Source organism: Medicago sativa, chromosome 4 (genome assembly GCF_051527215.1).
Source record: "Medicago sativa cultivar Bolivia chromosome 4, Bolivia_mono, whole genome shotgun sequence".
Classification (NCBI taxonomy): Eukaryota; Viridiplantae; Streptophyta; class Magnoliopsida; order Fabales; family Fabaceae; genus Medicago; species Medicago sativa.
In genome coordinates, this window is record NC_140752.1 from 85,261,107 (window position 1) to 85,279,587 (window position 18,481).

An 18,481-nucleotide genomic window follows, 5' to 3' on the forward strand; every position below is an offset into this window, starting at 1 on the left:
AGCTGCTCCTGAAGAAAGTAAAGCGCTCCTGAAGAAATGGTGCTCCTGAAGATTATCGCTTCTGAAGACAAGAGGTCCAGAAGCCACATCATCAGAAGCTGCGTTATCAGAAGCTGCGTTATCAGAAGCTGCATCATCAGAAGCTGCGTTATCAGAAGCTGCGTCATCAGAAGCTGCCTCATCAGAAGTCATTTCACCAGAAGCTGAAGATCAACTGGATTTGCAAAAGATTCAAAGATTGAAGAATCAACACTGCAAAACCTGTCTATTGGATTCGAAAACATAGCAGAAAATTAGTGGAACATTGCAACGGTCATTTCAAAGGTGTTTGAAGGCATGTGCTTGCAATTTTGGACGAAAGCGTTGACATTGTACTTCTGTACGAATTGTACAACCATGTTCTCCACTACTCTGTTTTGTGTCCATGCTACAAGACAAGAAAACAGCTCCAGAATACGGCTTCGTCTGCATAGATGTTCCTTTGGATAAGGAATGGATTTCAAATTTGTTCTTCATAGGACAACAACTAAATCAGGCAAACTACCATTGGTGAAAGATCAAGCTTCAACAACGACTCTTTGATGTGCTGGCAATTTCACAACGTCTCTTTCACACCTCTATATAAAGGAGTGAAGACTTAGAGAATTGGCAATGCAAGAACGCTGAACGAAAGACTCACAACATTTTTACAAGTGCCAAACCTCTGCTGAAATTGTTCTGCATTCAATTAGAATTTCTGTGTCTCAAAGTCATATCTTAGAAATTCTTAAGTCATTGAGTCTGTATCTGATTTGTATTGTGAGCACCTCTGATTGTATATCAAGTGTTCAACCTTAAAAAAATTTCTGTGTAATTTTGTTTAGTTAGAAGTCTCTTGCAGTTGTGCTTGAGCAAGGAAGTCTCTTGATTGTGTTCTTGAGCAAAGGAAGTCTCTTGCTTGTGTGCTTGAGCAAAGGAAGTCTCTTGCTTGTGTGCTTGAGCAATTGTAATCAAATATTACTCTTAGTGAAATCTCCTTGGAAGTGCAAGGGGGACTGAACTACTTCCAGATTGTGGAAGGAACCAGTATAATTGCTTTGTGTCGTTCTTCTTCTCTCTCTCTGTTTTATTCCGCTGCATTTAGATTCTGATTATCACTTCAAAAGCTGTCTCACTTAGCTTCTGATCAAGTGTGTTTAGTTTTAGGAGAAACGAAGAATTTTCCAAAACCACAATTCAACCCCCCTTCTTGTGTTTTTCTCACCTTCAATTAGTATCTAGAGCCTTGGTCTGTTTGTATCACTTAACCGTGCAACAGTTAAAGATCTGAGAAAAACATGTCTACTCCTCCTCCTACTGGTTCTGATGATACTAGCTATAAACATGTCTCATATGATTATAGTGATAGTAAGAAATCCAGTGTTGGAAAGATTCCAAAATTCAATGGAGATGCTGAAGAATTTTCTTGGTGGAAGACCAACTTTTACAGTTATATCATGAGTCTAGATGAAGAATTATGGGATATCCTGGAAGATGGTGTTGGTGATTTAGTCCTTGATGAAGAAGGAGCTGTTGTGGATAGAAAGAAACATACTCTTGAGTTGAAGAAACTCTACAAGAAGCATCATATGTAAGTATAGGAATTTAGGTTTCTGTGCTTCTATGGTTGGTGGGTGACAGTACTCTGTAGGTATGGGAAATTTATTTTTTTCCCTTGCCTCTATGTGTGGCAGGTTCTCCTGTCTGATGTGCTAAAGGATGTTGGAACATCCTATGTCTGTAGCATTGGAACTTGTTTTTCCTCTGCTCTTGAGAGATCTTGCTTCTCTCCACTTCTGTGTTGGAGGTTATCTTCCTTGATTGTAGCTTTGGAATTTATTTTTCCTCTGCTCTTGAGAGAAATTGGTTCTCTCTTCAACATCTGTACAAGAACTTAGGTTCCCTAGTTGTAGCTCAGGAATTTATTTTTCCTTAGCTCTTGAGACCATGCTTTTGATCTGATCCGCTGCTGCATGTCTCTGATCCAGTGTAATACCTCTGCCAGCTCAAGCTATGATTGAAGATCTGTGAGGTATTCTATGTATGCACACTTTTGTTTTTCTTCTAGAGTGATACTATCTGCTACTTCTTCTTCTTGAATATGTGTTCGTGATGACTTGAGGAAGTGTATCTATGGTGTCTCTTTGGATTTTGTGTGCTAGCTGTTTCTTCATAAGTGTGTGCTCATGCTTTTGGAGGAATGGTATTTTTTTTATGTATCCCTCAGTTTCATAAGAATTGGGCTTAATTTGTTTTAGCCAAAAATTTGCCAAAGGGGGGAGATTGTTGGGTATTTGTATTGGCTGCATTATTGCTAAAACAAATATCCTTGTTCTGTAAATTGGAACCAATGTTCCAACATGTAGTTAGGCAGCTCTGTGTGATGTTGGATACAATGTTCCAACATCCTGGCATGGTTCGGTATGCCTGGGTTCTGCCTTATCTGTACGCGCGTAGTTTATCCATTAAGGAAATCGTATTTCCTTTTACTTACTGACCAAGTAACGCGCATATCTTATTAGAATCAGCTGTGGAATATTACTAAAATAGACATTTTATTTTAGGAAATATTTGTTACGATTTGAAATGTTTTAATATAGGTTCCGACATATTAGGACTTTCCAGATTTGTATCTGATTCTGTTTTGCAGGTTTGCTGAACCGATCTGCAAGTTTACTGAAGCCCAATGATTATTTAGCCCAAGCTGCTTCAGTATAAAAGGAAGACTTGAAGACCTAATTGCTCATTCAAGCCGTCACGCTAAAAAGTTTAGATTTTTAGGGTTTGAGTCTTCATGTATTCTACTCTTGTATCGATTGTGATGTAGGTTTAGGATCTTTACTGTGTTCTTGCTAGTGTCGTGTTTAGATACTTGTTTAGGACTAGTTTTGTGAGTATTGATACTCTTGTGCATCAAACCGAAGTTGTGAAACAAGGTTTGGTTGTTTGTGTTGGAAGGTAACTTCTACTTTTTATTGTGTTTGAGGTCTGATAGGTCACTGGGGAAGTGACTGACCATTAGGATAGTGAGATGGGATCTCAGATCTAGGAGTTCCTAGGTTGAAGTCTAAACGGGTAGGTCCTAGGTCATATAGTGTAAACGAGGAGTTTGCTGAGAGCTATTGAATAAGGACTACACTAGTGGATTTTCTTCCTGGCTTGGTAGCCCCCAGATGTAAGCGTGTTGTGCTGAACTGGGTCAACAAACTTCCTGTGTTCTTTATTTTTCTGCACTTTATTTTCTTGTTTTATTTTCTGTTTATCGCATGATGTTGAAACATTAATCGGAACATCGCAAACATTTAAACATCTGACAGAACCTAATAAAACAAGTACGCTAGAATTTCAAGATAACAATTTATATTATATTATTTGTTATGAAATTAATCTAAAGTATTACAAAATATCGTACTACATAGAAGAGTACAGAGAAAGGGATAAAGAAAGAACAAAGGAGTATGTTGTATTACTTCTCAAAGTATGTCATTTACATTACAATATAGACCCTATTTATAGGACACAAATGAGCAAGTGAATGATCAAAGCAATTAAGGACCACTAACCATACATTCACTAATAAGGGTTATAGGAATGTGGAAGATTAAGGATGGACATCCACTAAGTATATTATTCATAGCATTTTTTATATTTTTTGAGATATTATATATGTTATATGGTTTTTTTTGAAGGAATATATGTTATATGGTTGGTATCATTGAAAAGGATAAATTTAGTTTGTTACATCTTTAAAAAAAAAAAAAATTTAGTTTGTTACAATATGAAAATGCAAAATATCTATTATCTATACCTACAATTTAAATCAAAATTAAATTAATTTTAATCAAAATTTCATAAAAATTATAGTTCATAATTTATACACGTTAACGCAATAAAAATAGTGGATAGACAAGCACAGGGTAATATGTAAAGAAGATAGTAAATACAACAATTTGGGCTAACTTTTTCATTTTCCAATTTTACCCTTCATTAAAAGTATTTTATTTTCTATTTCATTCCTTTTTTAATATTACTTAAATTACTAATTAAAAAATAGTAAAATCTTATCAAGATATGAACAATCTCACCACAATATGAACAACTAGTGTAGCAACCCGTGCTAAGCACAAAATTGCTCATAATGACTTTCATATTTTGACATATACAACACTAATATGTAGTTTGGTGAATAATAATGTAAATTGTGAGATTCGTAACCATTTTTTAAGTTGATTTTCTAAAGTATAAAATCAAATATAAAAATGCAATGTACCAAGATATATGTAACATTTTTTATATAAAAAAAAATAAAACATCAAACATATGTTTTAGCCAAAATTTATTTTGTATAGGTCCAATTTAAACATTCTTTATTGCTGGATTATGATACTGATAAATATTGAAAATTTCTTCTTACTGTATCACCTGAGCGAGAGAGAGAGAGGTGTGTATATATATATATATATATATATATATATATATATATATATATATAGTGAGAGAGAGAGAGAGAGAGAGAGAGAGAGAGATAGAGGTATAATATATATAAGCAGGAGATGTTGTGCAATGTGAGGTTGATGTCAGATGATTGAGTCTCTCCATGAGGGGGGTTGTCGTGGAAGTATGAAATGAATGAGGTCTAGTTAGTTAGTTCGACATACATGATTCTATCAGCTGCTTTCGACATGGAAAGAGCACGACATGAGGAGGAGGTCTAATTTACTACTAAGGTTTAGAAAAGTTTGGTCCCTTTCAAAGTAATTATCTTCTCTTAACAGATGTTTGAGATAGTGTTCCTACCTATTAGATTCTCTTAAGAAGTAAGGTTATCATTGATCTTAGTGGTGCATTGTGTGTGTTTTGTGGGGATCCAATCAAATTTGATAGTCATTTATTTGTCACATGTGTCTTTGCTTACCATGTGTAGTATAAAGTTTGTAGGTTCTGAGTTGGTTAGGCGGGGAGTGGAGACATAGACAGTGTCCATATCAGCTGACAAAGACATGGAGCAGAATGTAATCTTTACTTCCGCCCCATTTTCTTGATATCTCAATGAGGAAGTATATATGAATATGGGTTTGTCATTTAGGCGTGTGTGTACATATTTGGGGAACAATATGAATAAATGGTAGTCCTCATATTAAAAATAACAGTTAAACATAACTTAAGTGAGACATGTGCAAATCATGTGTCAATTCTCACTCCATCGTTTATGCACCAACGCGTTAAAGCTTCTTTACGTCTTCTGGAACTGATTTCTCCATGCTTTTTTTTGTTCGCAACATCTCTCTCGCCCCTTGAATAACAATAATAAATAGATGATAAAAATTTATTCATAACCTTATCTATTCATGTATTTGTTCATGCTGCAATTTTCTAATTTGTTTTGAATAGTTTTGTGGTATTTTCTTCTCTAAATAAAGATAAGTAAAGATAATTGCTAAACTTGTTGTTTTTGAGTGTACCAAATATGAAATCTTGGATTCTTACTTGAATTTATTTTTAATTTATTGGAGAAGATGAGGAAAATAATTTAGCTTCTACAGGAGATGAAGGGATTTATTTATCTTTTAATTAAGATGAATAATTAGAGGGGAAGAAGAAACGTTGAAGCAGGAAAACGAAGTGGGGTTTGAACGTGCGAAGAAGAAGAAACTGAAGCCTTAACACATTGATGCATAAAGAATGAGATGACAACTAACACATGACTCACTTAAGTCATGTTTTAATCTCAACCATTCCCTAATCTAAGGGCTACCATTTACGTGAGGGAGTTTAACTTATCAATACTAGGTAAGTGGTGTTGGAGGATGTTGGTGGATAAAGATGAGTTGTGGTATAGAGGGCTTAAGACTCGCTACAGAGAAGAAGGGGGCGGCTCAAGGAGGGTGAGAGGTTGGGTTCAACTTGGTGGAAGAGTATGGTGGGTATCCATTATGGAATTTGGTTTGACGATAACATCCCTAGGAAGGTTGGAGATGATAGTAGTACTTTTTTTCTGGACGGACAAATGGATTGGAGATGTTCCTTTGAGTGTTAGGTTTAGCCACTTATTTAATCTGGCGGAAAATCCATTGTGCTCGGTGGCATATAGATGCATCATTTAGGGTGGGATGAGGGAGGAGAGGCGTGGACGTGGCGAATAAGGTTGTTTATGTGGGAGGATGACCTTCTTAGGAACTATTGTTTTTTTGTTATATTACACTGTTTTGCAGGATGATACCCATGACCGTTGGATATGATTACTCGACCCAATCAAAGGCTTCTCAGTCAGTGATGTTTACCATTTGTTCACACCATCAGATCACAACACTAAGAGGGTTACTACGGCTACTATCTGGCTCAAACATGCTCCCCTAAAAGTTACCCTCTTTGCGTGACGCCTTTTTCGCAACTGTCTTCCAACAAAGGATAACCTTCATACGCGGGGTATTATTCAAGAAGAAACAACCGTTTGCGTTGGTGGATGTGGGGCTCAGGAGTCAGCAAATCATCTTTTCATCACTTGCAGTAATTTCGGTCAGCTTTGTATGCAAGTTCGAAGTTGACCTGGTCCCTCTTCGGTTGATACTTATTATGCTCAGGATCACTTTCACCCGTTCGGTCACTTAGGAGGGTTTCCTCAACTAACTTGTTCAAAAAAAAAAATTATTGTAGCATGATTACCGGTAACTAATATAATAAAGAGAAATTCTTACATGAACTCTTACCTAAGAAATCATTCTTACACCCAACCAATTAAAATCAAACATCTCATTAAAATAATAAAAATAATTAATATCATAATTTTTTTCTCATTATTTTTAATATTTCTCTCTCTTTTTTCCACTTTCTTTAACCAACAAAAACCACCCACCATCATTTATGTTTCCATTTCCTTAATTAAAATCACATTTTTTTTAAATTTAATAACATGTGTCATATTTTTATTGGTTTGGTGTAGGGCTGGCAATGAACCGAACCAACTCGACAATAGTTCGGAACTCGATTCGACAATTAACTCGTTGAACTTGGTTCATGAACCAAACGAGCTGAACTTGAGCTGAAAATTAAGTTCGTTAAATAAATGAGCTGAACTTGAGCTTTATATAGTTCGACTCGGTTGGTTCATGAGTTGGCTCGATAATATATATATATATATATATATATATATATATATATATATAAAATTTAGTAAAAAATAATAAAATACAAGCTTTAATATTAAAATACAACACATGTAATTTATTACAAACTTCCTATGATATTTATGTACTTGTTTTGAGAGGAATTATTTCTTTCTTTTTTTTTTTATCAAAGAGAGGAGGAGGAGGAGTTAAGAAACAACAAGAAGCAAATAACACATTTGTGTAAGATTTTAACTAGACATATGTGCTAAACTTTGTCCCACATCGGGGAGTTTAATAACAGCATAGTGGAAGAGTAGTTATAAAAGAGAAGCGCATTTGTTCATCTAAATAGCTTGCGCTACAGTTGTTTTGATTTTAAAGTACTACTACTTTTTCCTTAGTAGTAGTCTTAAGACAAACATGGTCTATAGTTTTTTTTTTAGTTCAATCTTTGTATACTTTTTTAAATAAATTAAAAGGTCAAAATATAAATTTTTGACAAAAACAAAAAAAACTTTTGAATTATATTACTCGAGCAACAAGTTGAACCTAACGAGCCGAACCGAACTGTTCGTGAACTTTAAACGAGTCGAACTCGAGCTGAAAAAAGAGTTCGTGTCGAACTCGAGTCGAGTTTCGAGCCGAGCAAATTCTTATCGAGTCGAGTCGAGCTCAGACAGGTTCGGTTCGACTCGACTCATTTCCAACCCTAGTTGGGTGTAAGAATAATCTCTTAGGTAAGAGTTCATGCAAGAATATCTCTATAATAAAACCATTACTATTTTTTTGGCGAAAAATAAAACTATGTGTATTACATTCTGATCCACCACTAAATAATTATCACATTCAAGCACTTATTTTTTCAAAAGAGCAAAATTAATTTAGAAAGAGATTGAAAAAAAAAATCACCATGTATTTATATTTTATGATTAATAAATCTCATATATTTCTCATGATAATTTCCACGTCCAATTAGAGAATAATTCAATAAGAAAATAATTTAAAACAATAAAGAAATTAATGTAATTTATAATAGTAAATGGGTTTCCTTGATTGTTTTTTTGCCATATTTTTTAGAATTTGATTCAACCCTGTAGATAGGTGTATATTTCTAATTTTTGTTTTTGATGGGGCAATACACATTTTTCTCTTTCTAAACCTTGTGAAGGATAGAATAAATATCTTTTACAACATCACATAGAAAACACGTTAGCTAAATGTCTGAGGTTTGGCTTTATTTGAAGAAATCACTTCATTGCAAACCTCAATCATCAGATGTTTATGTTCCAGAGGCAAATACGCACCATAAAAGAGAAAACGGTTTGAATCATTCAAATAAACAGTTAGGTAGTCCAGAATATCTTGCAGACAATGTTATGCTTGTTAGTCATGAAATTGTTGTTGATAGCAAAAGTGGTGAGATTAAAATTTGTCCATGTTATCCTAATTCTAAAAGCATTGAAGATCGAAAAGGTGTTGACAGATCAATTAAGGGAATCATAGCTTCAACAAAAACACATTGTGTTGATTGTGATGAATGTTGTATCTTCTCAAAGCCAAAGGCGACGGTGACGAAAGATTATAATGTTGACCTTCCGGCTACAACTTTTCCTCTTGACACTATCGAAGAAAAGGATATTTCTGAGCATTCAGGTAAGGATCAATGTTTTTTTTACATGAACTGGTACACATGAGTTTGAGGTGCTCAATTAATTCATGTTTTTTTTTTCTCAATATCTTTTAATTTCTATTGTATACTGGAGATTATACGATTGTATGTGTTTTTTTTTGGCCTTTTTGATGAATAAAATTTCCAATTTGCTGTATTAAAACCGCTATACCAAAGGGTTTAGCACATGTGTTTTTATAATGGCGCGCACACACACATATACACATACTGTATATTATATTGGAGAAAAAAACAGAACAAGGACAAAAGAACCAAACACCAAAGAGATGAAACCCTCAAGTTTGATGTGTAAGATGTGAGTTTTATAAATTTTAGGGTATTAAGTTTTATTCCAACTAAAAAATCTTATCGTGTACATTTTGCAGTGATCAATCTTCATAGACAAGATTCATCTTGGCAAATTATCAAAAAAATATGTGAAATTATTGATGTGAATGGTGAAAACAAGACAACATTAAAGATTGAATGTGTATTAAAAGTCCAAAACATGCAAGAGACATTTACAAGCTTTGAGGAATATAGAGAGATTGTGAAAGTTAATGCTGCAAGTCTCGAGCACCCACGATGCTTAGTTGATGGAAATGAGATGTTAAGGTTCCATGGTACAACCATTGCATGTTCTATTGGAATAAATGGCTCTTCTAGTTTGTGCACTTTAGACCAATGTGGTCTATGTCAAATTTTGAGGCTTGGTTTCTCCGCGAACCAAAAATTACATGGTAATGTTGGTGTTTCCACAACTTCTACATGCAGAAAAGCTATTGATTCCATTAGCTCTTCCAAAAAACCATTCATGAGAAAGTGTGTTATAGTGTGTAGGGTGATAGCTGGGAGAATCAACAACCCTTTACAAGAGATTCAAGAAATTAGTGATTTAGGGTATGATTCTTTGGTTAAAAAAATAAGTTGTCAACTAGATATTGAAGAACTAGTTGTTTTAAATCCTAGAGGTGTTCTTCCTTGCTTTGTGGTAATGTACAAATCATGAAAGTTTAAAAGGTTCATATAAAGCTTAGGTAAGAGTTTTAAATTATAGTGTTATACAATATGGATATCATATATTGAAAATGCAAGTTTTTACGAGTATGGAGCTTCAATGATCATATTTATGCATTGCCTTCACAAACTTGACAAATTTTTGCTTTAATTGACAGTTTGACACACTAACACTATTTTTAAGCCACCCACTCTTATTTTTTTAAGTTTATATGAATGATACAAAATTCATGTAAGACTGTATAATATAGTATGAATCATTCACAAAGTGGCCTCGTTGAATCCAAATCAATAAAAGGACATGCATTAGAAAAGGCGTGTTAGACTGTCAGCTATTATTGGTTATCATGACTCAAAAAAGACATATATAAAAGTAAGACAAGACAATGGATAAAATTTTAGTGAGAGTACTTAGGACATGTGCACATGTATTACTAGTGAATATTAGTCAGTAAAGAATCGTTTTTATTCATAGGAACTTATCTATGCTTAAACGGCATATGCTTTAGAGTTTAGATCATCCATTCTTCCTTGATCCATTTAAATATGCATCAGCCCGGGCACAAATAAGACTATGTTGGTTAAAAATAATAAGCTAACAATTAATGGATAGTTTATACTAGATAACATACAACTATAAGGGATGGATTAGTGAGTTGAATTTATATTGTTTAGTAAAATTAGCGAAATGACATATAAAGAATAGGAGACGAGCTTAGAGTTTTTTTTAGCTTGAGTCATTTGTTTTTTAAACATGTCCATTCAAAATAATTTTTAAAAAATTACAGTTTTTTATTTTTTTAATGGATGGCCCAAAAGTCCAATGACCCAACCCACTCATGTAAAATACATGCATGGTAGGCTAAAAACATACGAACATTTTTATTTTTTTTACAATCTGGACTGTGATAAAATATAGACTCGATGAGTCGTTTTGGTGGGTCGGTCCCATTTTGATCACTCTAGTTGATAGGGTCAAAGTCTCTTATTGCAAGTCGTTTTTGGATAAGAATCATGGTCACCCTTACTTAGTGCGAGTGAAAGGTATAACTTGTCATATGTTGGAACACACATTGTTGTGTGATGGTGGCAGGATCATGCCATCTCTTCTTCGGTTGGTTGGTTGTCTGTTTTTAGTTCCCTTTGTCGTAGGATTCAGCCCGTTTTTTGATCTCTCTCTGTTTTTCTTCCTTTCATGTTGCAATAGAAGTTCGATGACCATTGAGGTTCTTTGTGGCCAATAGGTGTTTCTAGGACCAGGAGCTTTGCTTGATTGTTCGATGACCGTTGAGGTTGTTTGTGGCCAATAGGTGTTTCTAGGTCCAGGAGCTTTGCTTGATTGTTCAATGACTGTTGAGGTTGTTGGTGGCCAATAGGTGTTTCTAGGACCAGGAGCTTTGCTTGATTATTTGGAGTATTTTTTAGTTTTTTCTTATTTTTCCATTTCTCTCTCGTGTGATTTTTAGTTGTTGTATCTTTGTTGATTCTCAGTACTTCTCGTACTTCTGACTCATTGTGGTACTACTTCTCGCGCTTGATCACAGGGGAATGGAGAATTTTTACTAAAGTGGCTTAGTCCTAAAACGAGTGCCACTTAATTTGTTCCTCCCCCAATCATTTGATTCATACTTATTTTAAGACATGTATTTAAAACATTAAATATTTTTTACTAGTAACAGTAAACATTTTTTTTTTAAGAAAGTAACAGTAAACATTTTTAAGACGTGTTTTTGAGATACTATATAAAATATCAATTTAATTATATATATTTTCTGTTTGTACGATCCTTTTAGTAAATGATAATTTATGTAATTGTATATCAAATATATAGTCTAATTAAATATCAAATATACGTAGTAGTATTAACACAAAAAAATATATGTAATTGTATATAAATATAAATTTTGTATTTATGTCTTGAAATACAAATTTTTTTTTTGGTCAAGACATTTTTTTTTAGTCAAGACATAAATATATATATATATATATATATATATATATTTGTTATATATTAATTTAATTTTTTTTGTTACACATTTAAAGTTGTTTAATAACAAGTCAAATAATTTAGAGTTTAATGAAAAAATTTGGAGCTAATTTTTTGTGTGTGCAGTTGCTATTTTTTTTACAAAAATAAATGATATTCATTCATTCGAATTGATAAATTGCATCGATACAATGCAAATTCGCTAAAAACAAAAAGGATGAATCTGCGAATAAACTCACAACATCCATGTTAATAACATAAAACGACAAAGTACAGGAGCTGACACAAAGGACTATATTCAAGTTTCCAGAAAACCTATGTCTTCGGATCTGCAATGTGGACGACGCCAAGGTCATGGATTGAATCTGCATTGGATTGAAGCTAATATGACAATCTGGACTGGATAAATACCTGAACGAAACAAAAAAGATAAACAACGTCGCACAAAGACGACGAACAAACCAGCGTCACACTAAAACAACGAAATCACAAAATAAAACACTAAAACGACTCATTTATTAAATAAACATTTTATTTCATTATTTATGTTATAAATATTATAATATTTATCCTAAAAAAGTATGCATTTAATGTGATTTTACATAAGCTGTAATTTATTCTAATAACTTTAATGATTTTATTTTATTTTATTAACATCTTAAAACAAAATTTTGTTGTAAACAATACTATAATTTTAATGAAAATTATTAGATTTTTGACTTTCTTTAATAAATTATTAAAATCCTCAATATATGTATTTATTTTGAATAATATAGACATGTTTCAAAATACTTCATCCGACCCTATTTATAAGAGAAATTTTGGTTAACAAAAGTTGAAGTATCTGGTTAACAATGTAGCCATCTCTATTAAAGAATGTGCGATCTCGTTTGTTTGTCTCATATTAAACTCAATTATAGAGTTTGTAAATTGAGAGGCCAAAGCACCAATCACAAAGTTGACAACCAAAAAATTAAATTACTTACAAAAAATTCAAAATAATTATCTACGAATTTCGAGTGATTTCAAAGTGTTACAATAACACGTATTGAAATGAAGAAGAAGGTGTGTGACAAAACAATTTTATTTAAAATAAAAGTCTATGACACTTTAGTAATTTCCCCTATAAAGGTCCCACTTGAGCCCTAATGTGGTTCCACCATTGTTGAGAGTTTCATCATTATAAATCATATGAAATTTTTTTAGCTTTAAACTTAATCGAGATGAGACCAATAGTTTTACCATGTTTAAAATTAAATTTTTAGTCCCTTAACTTAATTTTAGATGACAATTTAGTCCTATGTCTTTTTTTATATTTAAATTTTGTCCTTTTGGCCCATTTGCATATAGATTTTCAAGCTTAAAATTCAAGTTTTTATTTTCTTAAGGCTTCTCAATTTCCAAATCTATGGTCTTTCATTTATGCTTGCATATGAATATTAAATTTGAAGTTTGGAAATCCAAATGTAAATGGACCAAAATGACAAAATTTGAATGAAAAAAAGATAAATGACCAAATTCTTATATGAAATTAAGTTAAAAGACTAAAAATGTAATTTTGCCTAAAATATATTTAAGACGAGTATTTTGACATACTATTTAATGTATTAATTTCAACTATTATAATATCAATCAATATTCTTTAAAAAATATATTAATTAATTAATCCTTAAAAAAATGTATTAATTAATTTATTAATATTTTGACAGTATTAAATTAATTTGTTGTTTTTTTTTTCTTTTTTAACAAAATTTGTTGTTTTTCTATAAATGTTAAAAAACTTTTATTATAAAAGGAGATAGTTGGCAGTAATATTAGTAACAGAATAGGGAGTGAGAAAGAAAGAGTGTGTGTTAAGAGGTTAGGGCTATGGATCGTCATCATCATGCCGATTCCCCCAATTCTGGCGTCGTCGTCAAGAAACGAAAACAAGAGGAAGAGCAGGTAACGAAAACCCTTTCATTTCAGTTTCATGATTTTCTGGTTTTATGGTTTTCTTTGTTTAATTCTCACTTTTCTAGAATTTTGATCGTCATCGTTGATCATTTGAATTTCATGAAATTCTGTGTTTTTTTTTGTCTTTTTTGACGAATTGGGTTGTTTTTTTTATTTCGGTTTGATTCTTATGATTTGCCATTTCACGTTTTAGGGTTATATATTCATTTATGTTTAGTTTGCAACAGAATAGTTGGAACGTTGTCATGAACAATTCTTAAAATGTCATTAGATTTTTTTTATCAGCAGCCAAATTAAATACTAGGGTTCGTTATTTTTTATCAGAATAGTTGGCCGCTCTTTTGAAATTATTATGAGTTAACTTTATAGCTCATCAATGGTTGCCTGTTGAAAATGTTTTTACGGACGACGCATACACGGAGACCAGTCACGAGACTGACATGTTGACATTCACTGATACATACACGGACACCAGTCACAACATTGACTTGCGTTAGACATTGGACACACCTTCAATCAGAAGTGTCGGGGTTATTACTGATAGTTTAATTTCCATTGCCACCTAAATTCAAACGTGGCTACTACGTTCACTGTGTTTATGATGCAGCATGCCTATATGTTAGGAATAATGAATCGTTTTGTAAATGGCGTGCTTAGTTTGAAAGTGACAAATCCTTCAAATTGCGAACTTATATTTAACTAATTATCATATTGCTGTAAAAGTGGATTCCTGAACTCTTAGGGAGAGTTTACTGCCCATTTGGGTCCCACAAGGCTCGAGGGGATTAGTCTTTGCACTTGCGTGTGGAGGATACCTTCTTTTACGCACAAAAAGTGAATTCGCGTGTCAATTCTAAATTTATGCTGATTTATTGGGAAAATGGGGCTGCCATACAATGAATAAGTTGAAATATGTGGGAGTGTAGAAGTAAAACTATTAAGTTAACATGATTTTTTGTGCAGGATGAATCCATATGCTTAACATGACCTTAAGCTTTACAAGGGTTTTGATTTTTATCTGTTTTTCTTCTGTTGCCAGGATGCTTTGGTCCCTGGTCATGGAAATTCTATGAGTGTCGGAGAATCATCTGGTAGTGGTGATATGTGCAAGAATACGACTTCAATGTCACTGAATTCAATTGGTTCTGATTCTGAAATTTCATTTCACAACGATGATGAGGATATGATTGATGATGATGCACTTGAAGATCCTGACGATGGCTCTGACTATTACGACGATGAGGAAATCTATGAAGATGAATACTCATTTTTGCAGGATCAATTTGACAATGTGGATTTGCCTCCGGGGGTAGAAGCATCAGTGCCTTGGTTGAAGGATGTCGAATGCAAGCCGGCTGGTTCTCATGCCAATTCAGAGTCCAGTTCGAAAGCTGAAGTAGATGAATCCACAGATGCAGTCATGCAAAAGTTTCGGCAATTTAAGCAATTTGATACTGTTGATTCTATTCCTGATCATCATTATGATAAGATAGGTGCTTCAGCCGCAGAGACACAGGTGATATATGTATTGAGAAAGTTTTTCTGAGTTGCATCTGCAACACATGTTTTCAAGCACTTGATTTAACAAAACCTTAATCCGATTATATGTTTCTTACAGCGACCAAAGAACTGGACAAAAAAAATCCAGGAGGAATGGAAAATTTTAGAGGAAAATTTGCCAGGTAAACTATATCTTTTTCTCTCCCCCCTCAAGAGAGTAATTTTTTATAACAAATCTACAAAATATTATGCGATACTTCCATGTTTTTTTCTTTCTCAGATATGTTTTTAGAAGCGTCTTCTCCTTTGCCTTTTATTTTTATTTTTTTTAGTTTTGTCAATGGAAAATTGACAATTACATTCTTAAAAATACTTTTGGCAGAAGTTAAATTAAATCATCACTCAAGGTCTTCTCTTACAGTCCAAACTTTTACTATTGTCGTCAGTGAAACATGAAATTCAACCTTATTATTTTGGTAATTTAGTTTCATTTTCAATCGTCTTTGCTGGAATGTGTATCTCATAGATTTACTTTTTGTTCCACAGATAAAATCTTTGTGAGAGTTTGTGAATCTAGGATGGAGCTTATTAGGGCTGTCATCGTTGGACCTCTAGGCACTCCCTACCATGACGGTCTTTTCTTCTTTGATTGCTTCTTTCCTGCAAAGTACCCTGCAGTTCCACCGGTATGTATCATTAATGTTCCACTTGTTTTAAGATGTGTCTTGAGCTGTGTATAATATAAACTCAACTTATTTTCCGCAGCAAGTTTACTACCACTCAGGTGGCTTGAGGCTAAATCCAAATTTATATAATAATGGAAAAGTATGCCTTAGTCTCTTAGGTACGTGGCATGGTAAGAACTGCGAAAACTGGAATCCAGATAAATCAACCATGCTACAAGTCTTGGTTTCTATTCAAGCTCTGATTCTGAATGAGAAGCCTTTTTTTAATGAGCCTGGATATGCTGAGTCATATCGTGCTGATGAGGGGCAAAGGAGATCCAAGGATTACAATGATAATACATTTGTTTTATCCTTGAAGACAATGATGTATACACTGCGTAAACCACCTAAGGTTCGTCCCATAAAACAATATTTAGTTCTGCGTATAGTTTTGTTTTAATAGTTTAAGGGCCCGTTTGGATTAGGCTTATTATGAGTTTATGCAAAACAGCTTATGCAAATAAATAAGCCTTTATATTAATTTATAAGTTCTCACTAACGAAAATTGTATCTTTATAAACTGTTTTTTCATAAACTACATTTAAAAACTTATGAATAATACATAAAAGCTTATTTATTTGTATAAGCTCAAAATAAGCCTAATCCGAAAATTGTATCTTTATAAACTGATTTTTTCATAAACTACATTTAAAAACTTATGAATAATACATAAAAGCTTATTTATTTGTATAAGCTCAAAATAAGCCTAAACCAAACAGGCCCTCAGTATCATTTTTATTTTTAAATTACTCCCTCTCTTTTTATAAGCTCATTTGACTTTTAAATTACTCCCTCTATCTCTTTTTATAAGCTCACAAGCTCATTTGACACTTTTAACATATATTAAGAAAATTGGCAGTGAAATTAATATGTACATTTTTTGTATGACTATTACTCCATTGCCCTTTATGTATAGATGTATTAAATATTGATTTTTTATCTTCCAAGGCATATTAGTAATATTAATTAGGGAGTAATGTTTTGTGTGCATATAAATAGGGATGGAGGGAGTACTATAAATTACGATTCCTGAGTTTCATGGTTAGGTTAGGTGGCTGATGGCTTTGCCAGTTTTCTCATTTTCTGTTGTTTTACCTCTATAAATTGGACTGGTTCTGTTTTTTCCATCTTGCCATAATATTTATAATCAATTACTAACATCAAAATTTGGCTATATATTATCATCGTTTTTTTTTTTTTTTACCATTATAATGATAGATGAGCAGAGGATTGTAAAGTTACTAAACACGCCATATACATATTAGGATTTAGGAGCTGAAATTATGCATCCCTTTTATGCAGTCAACATCCCTGTATCTTGAAATGGTTACCTCATACGTGTTTGTGAAAAACCACTTGCGTTTAAGGGATGCTTGGAGGTGGCGTTCTTAAGTGACTTGATGTCTTGATGTTTCCATCCCCCTGATAGCTAACTTTTAGGGAAGGGTTCTCCACATGTTTGGGTACCTGTAAAAATGATATAGTGAAACTCATAATAGTAGCATTGATGAGAATAATTGAAGAAAATAAGCAATGGATGTCTACTACGACCCTATATGATCTAACTTTGAAATTTTTAGTGTTGCCAAAATTGCTTCAATTATTAATAATTGAAGTAACACTAATGATCATATTGTAACTGCAAAATCCATTAAGGTACCTTTGTACCAGAACACACATATTTTTATCTAGGAGGTAGAATTGATGTGAATTAATTATTTCAGACTCTAGGAATATTACAATATTATTTGATTGTTTGTTCTCTTGACTTTTGTGAGTTTCATCGTTGAATCTAGATTTCATGTTTTCTGGTCACATTTATCTAAACATTTCCTTCACCTGCAGCCTTTTGAGGACTTTGTTGCGGGACACTTCCGCCTAAGGGCGAGGAACATACTGACAGCTTGTAGATCATATGCTGAGGGGGGACCAGTTGGAGAAGTTTTACATAATGCAGCCCAAAGTAGTCGTAATGCTAGTGTTTCTGCTAAGAACCAAAAAGAATTTCAGGCAGCTGTGAATAGGATGATGAATACCCTTATTGCATTTTTCACCAAAAATGGCTCCACAGACTGCGAAGAATTTCGATCTCCTGAGATTTATAATATAACTCCTGCTGCTGCTACTGCTAACTTGGAAGTTTTCAACATAGAGAACAACAACATAACCCAGGTGTGAAGGTCCCAGGCTGGAAGTTTATGGTGTGAAGGAAGCTTAGGGGGTATTTTTTGAAACATAGATGGTTCAGTTTCTTTATATCTTTTATCTTGTATAGCTTTCCTAGAACATTTTTTATTTGACAAGACCAAAAAACTATGTATAGAATTGGCTGATATGCATCTTAATTTCTATACTAGAATTTATATGGTTACTATTTCTCCAATTCCCTCACAGTGGTATTTCTGTGCGGTGTCAATCATCGATGAAGATCTGTTAAATTTATGGCAATACTTCAAAAATAAATTTTGAAACATAGACAAGGCATTTTTATTTTTTTTTTACA

At 33.1% G+C, this 18,481-nt stretch overlaps 2 protein-coding genes across 2 annotated transcripts; both read left to right on the forward strand.

Moving 5' to 3' along the window:
* Nucleotides 1-8,341: 8,341 nt before the first annotated feature.
* Nucleotides 8,342-9,895, forward strand: LOC146933031 (uncharacterized). Its single transcript, XM_085707801.1, has 2 exons — nucleotides 8,342-8,777; nucleotides 9,180-9,895. Exons 1-2 carry the CDS (start codon nucleotides 8,342-8,344, stop codon nucleotides 9,800-9,802), a joined length of 1,059 nt encoding a protein of 352 aa, XP_085563927.1. The 3' UTR covers nucleotides 9,803-9,895.
* Nucleotides 9,896-13,616: 3,721 nt separating this feature from the next.
* LOC146933032 (putative ubiquitin-conjugating enzyme E2 38) lies at nucleotides 13,617-18,361 on the forward strand. Its single transcript, XM_085704755.1, has 6 exons — nucleotides 13,617-13,741; nucleotides 14,793-15,269; nucleotides 15,372-15,435; nucleotides 15,800-15,939; nucleotides 16,019-16,330; nucleotides 17,824-18,361. Exons 1-6 carry the CDS (start codon nucleotides 13,667-13,669, stop codon nucleotides 18,154-18,156), a joined length of 1,401 nt encoding a protein of 466 aa, XP_085560881.1. The 5' UTR covers nucleotides 13,617-13,666; the 3' UTR covers nucleotides 18,157-18,361.
* The last annotated feature ends 120 nt before the right edge of the window (nucleotides 18,362-18,481 follow it).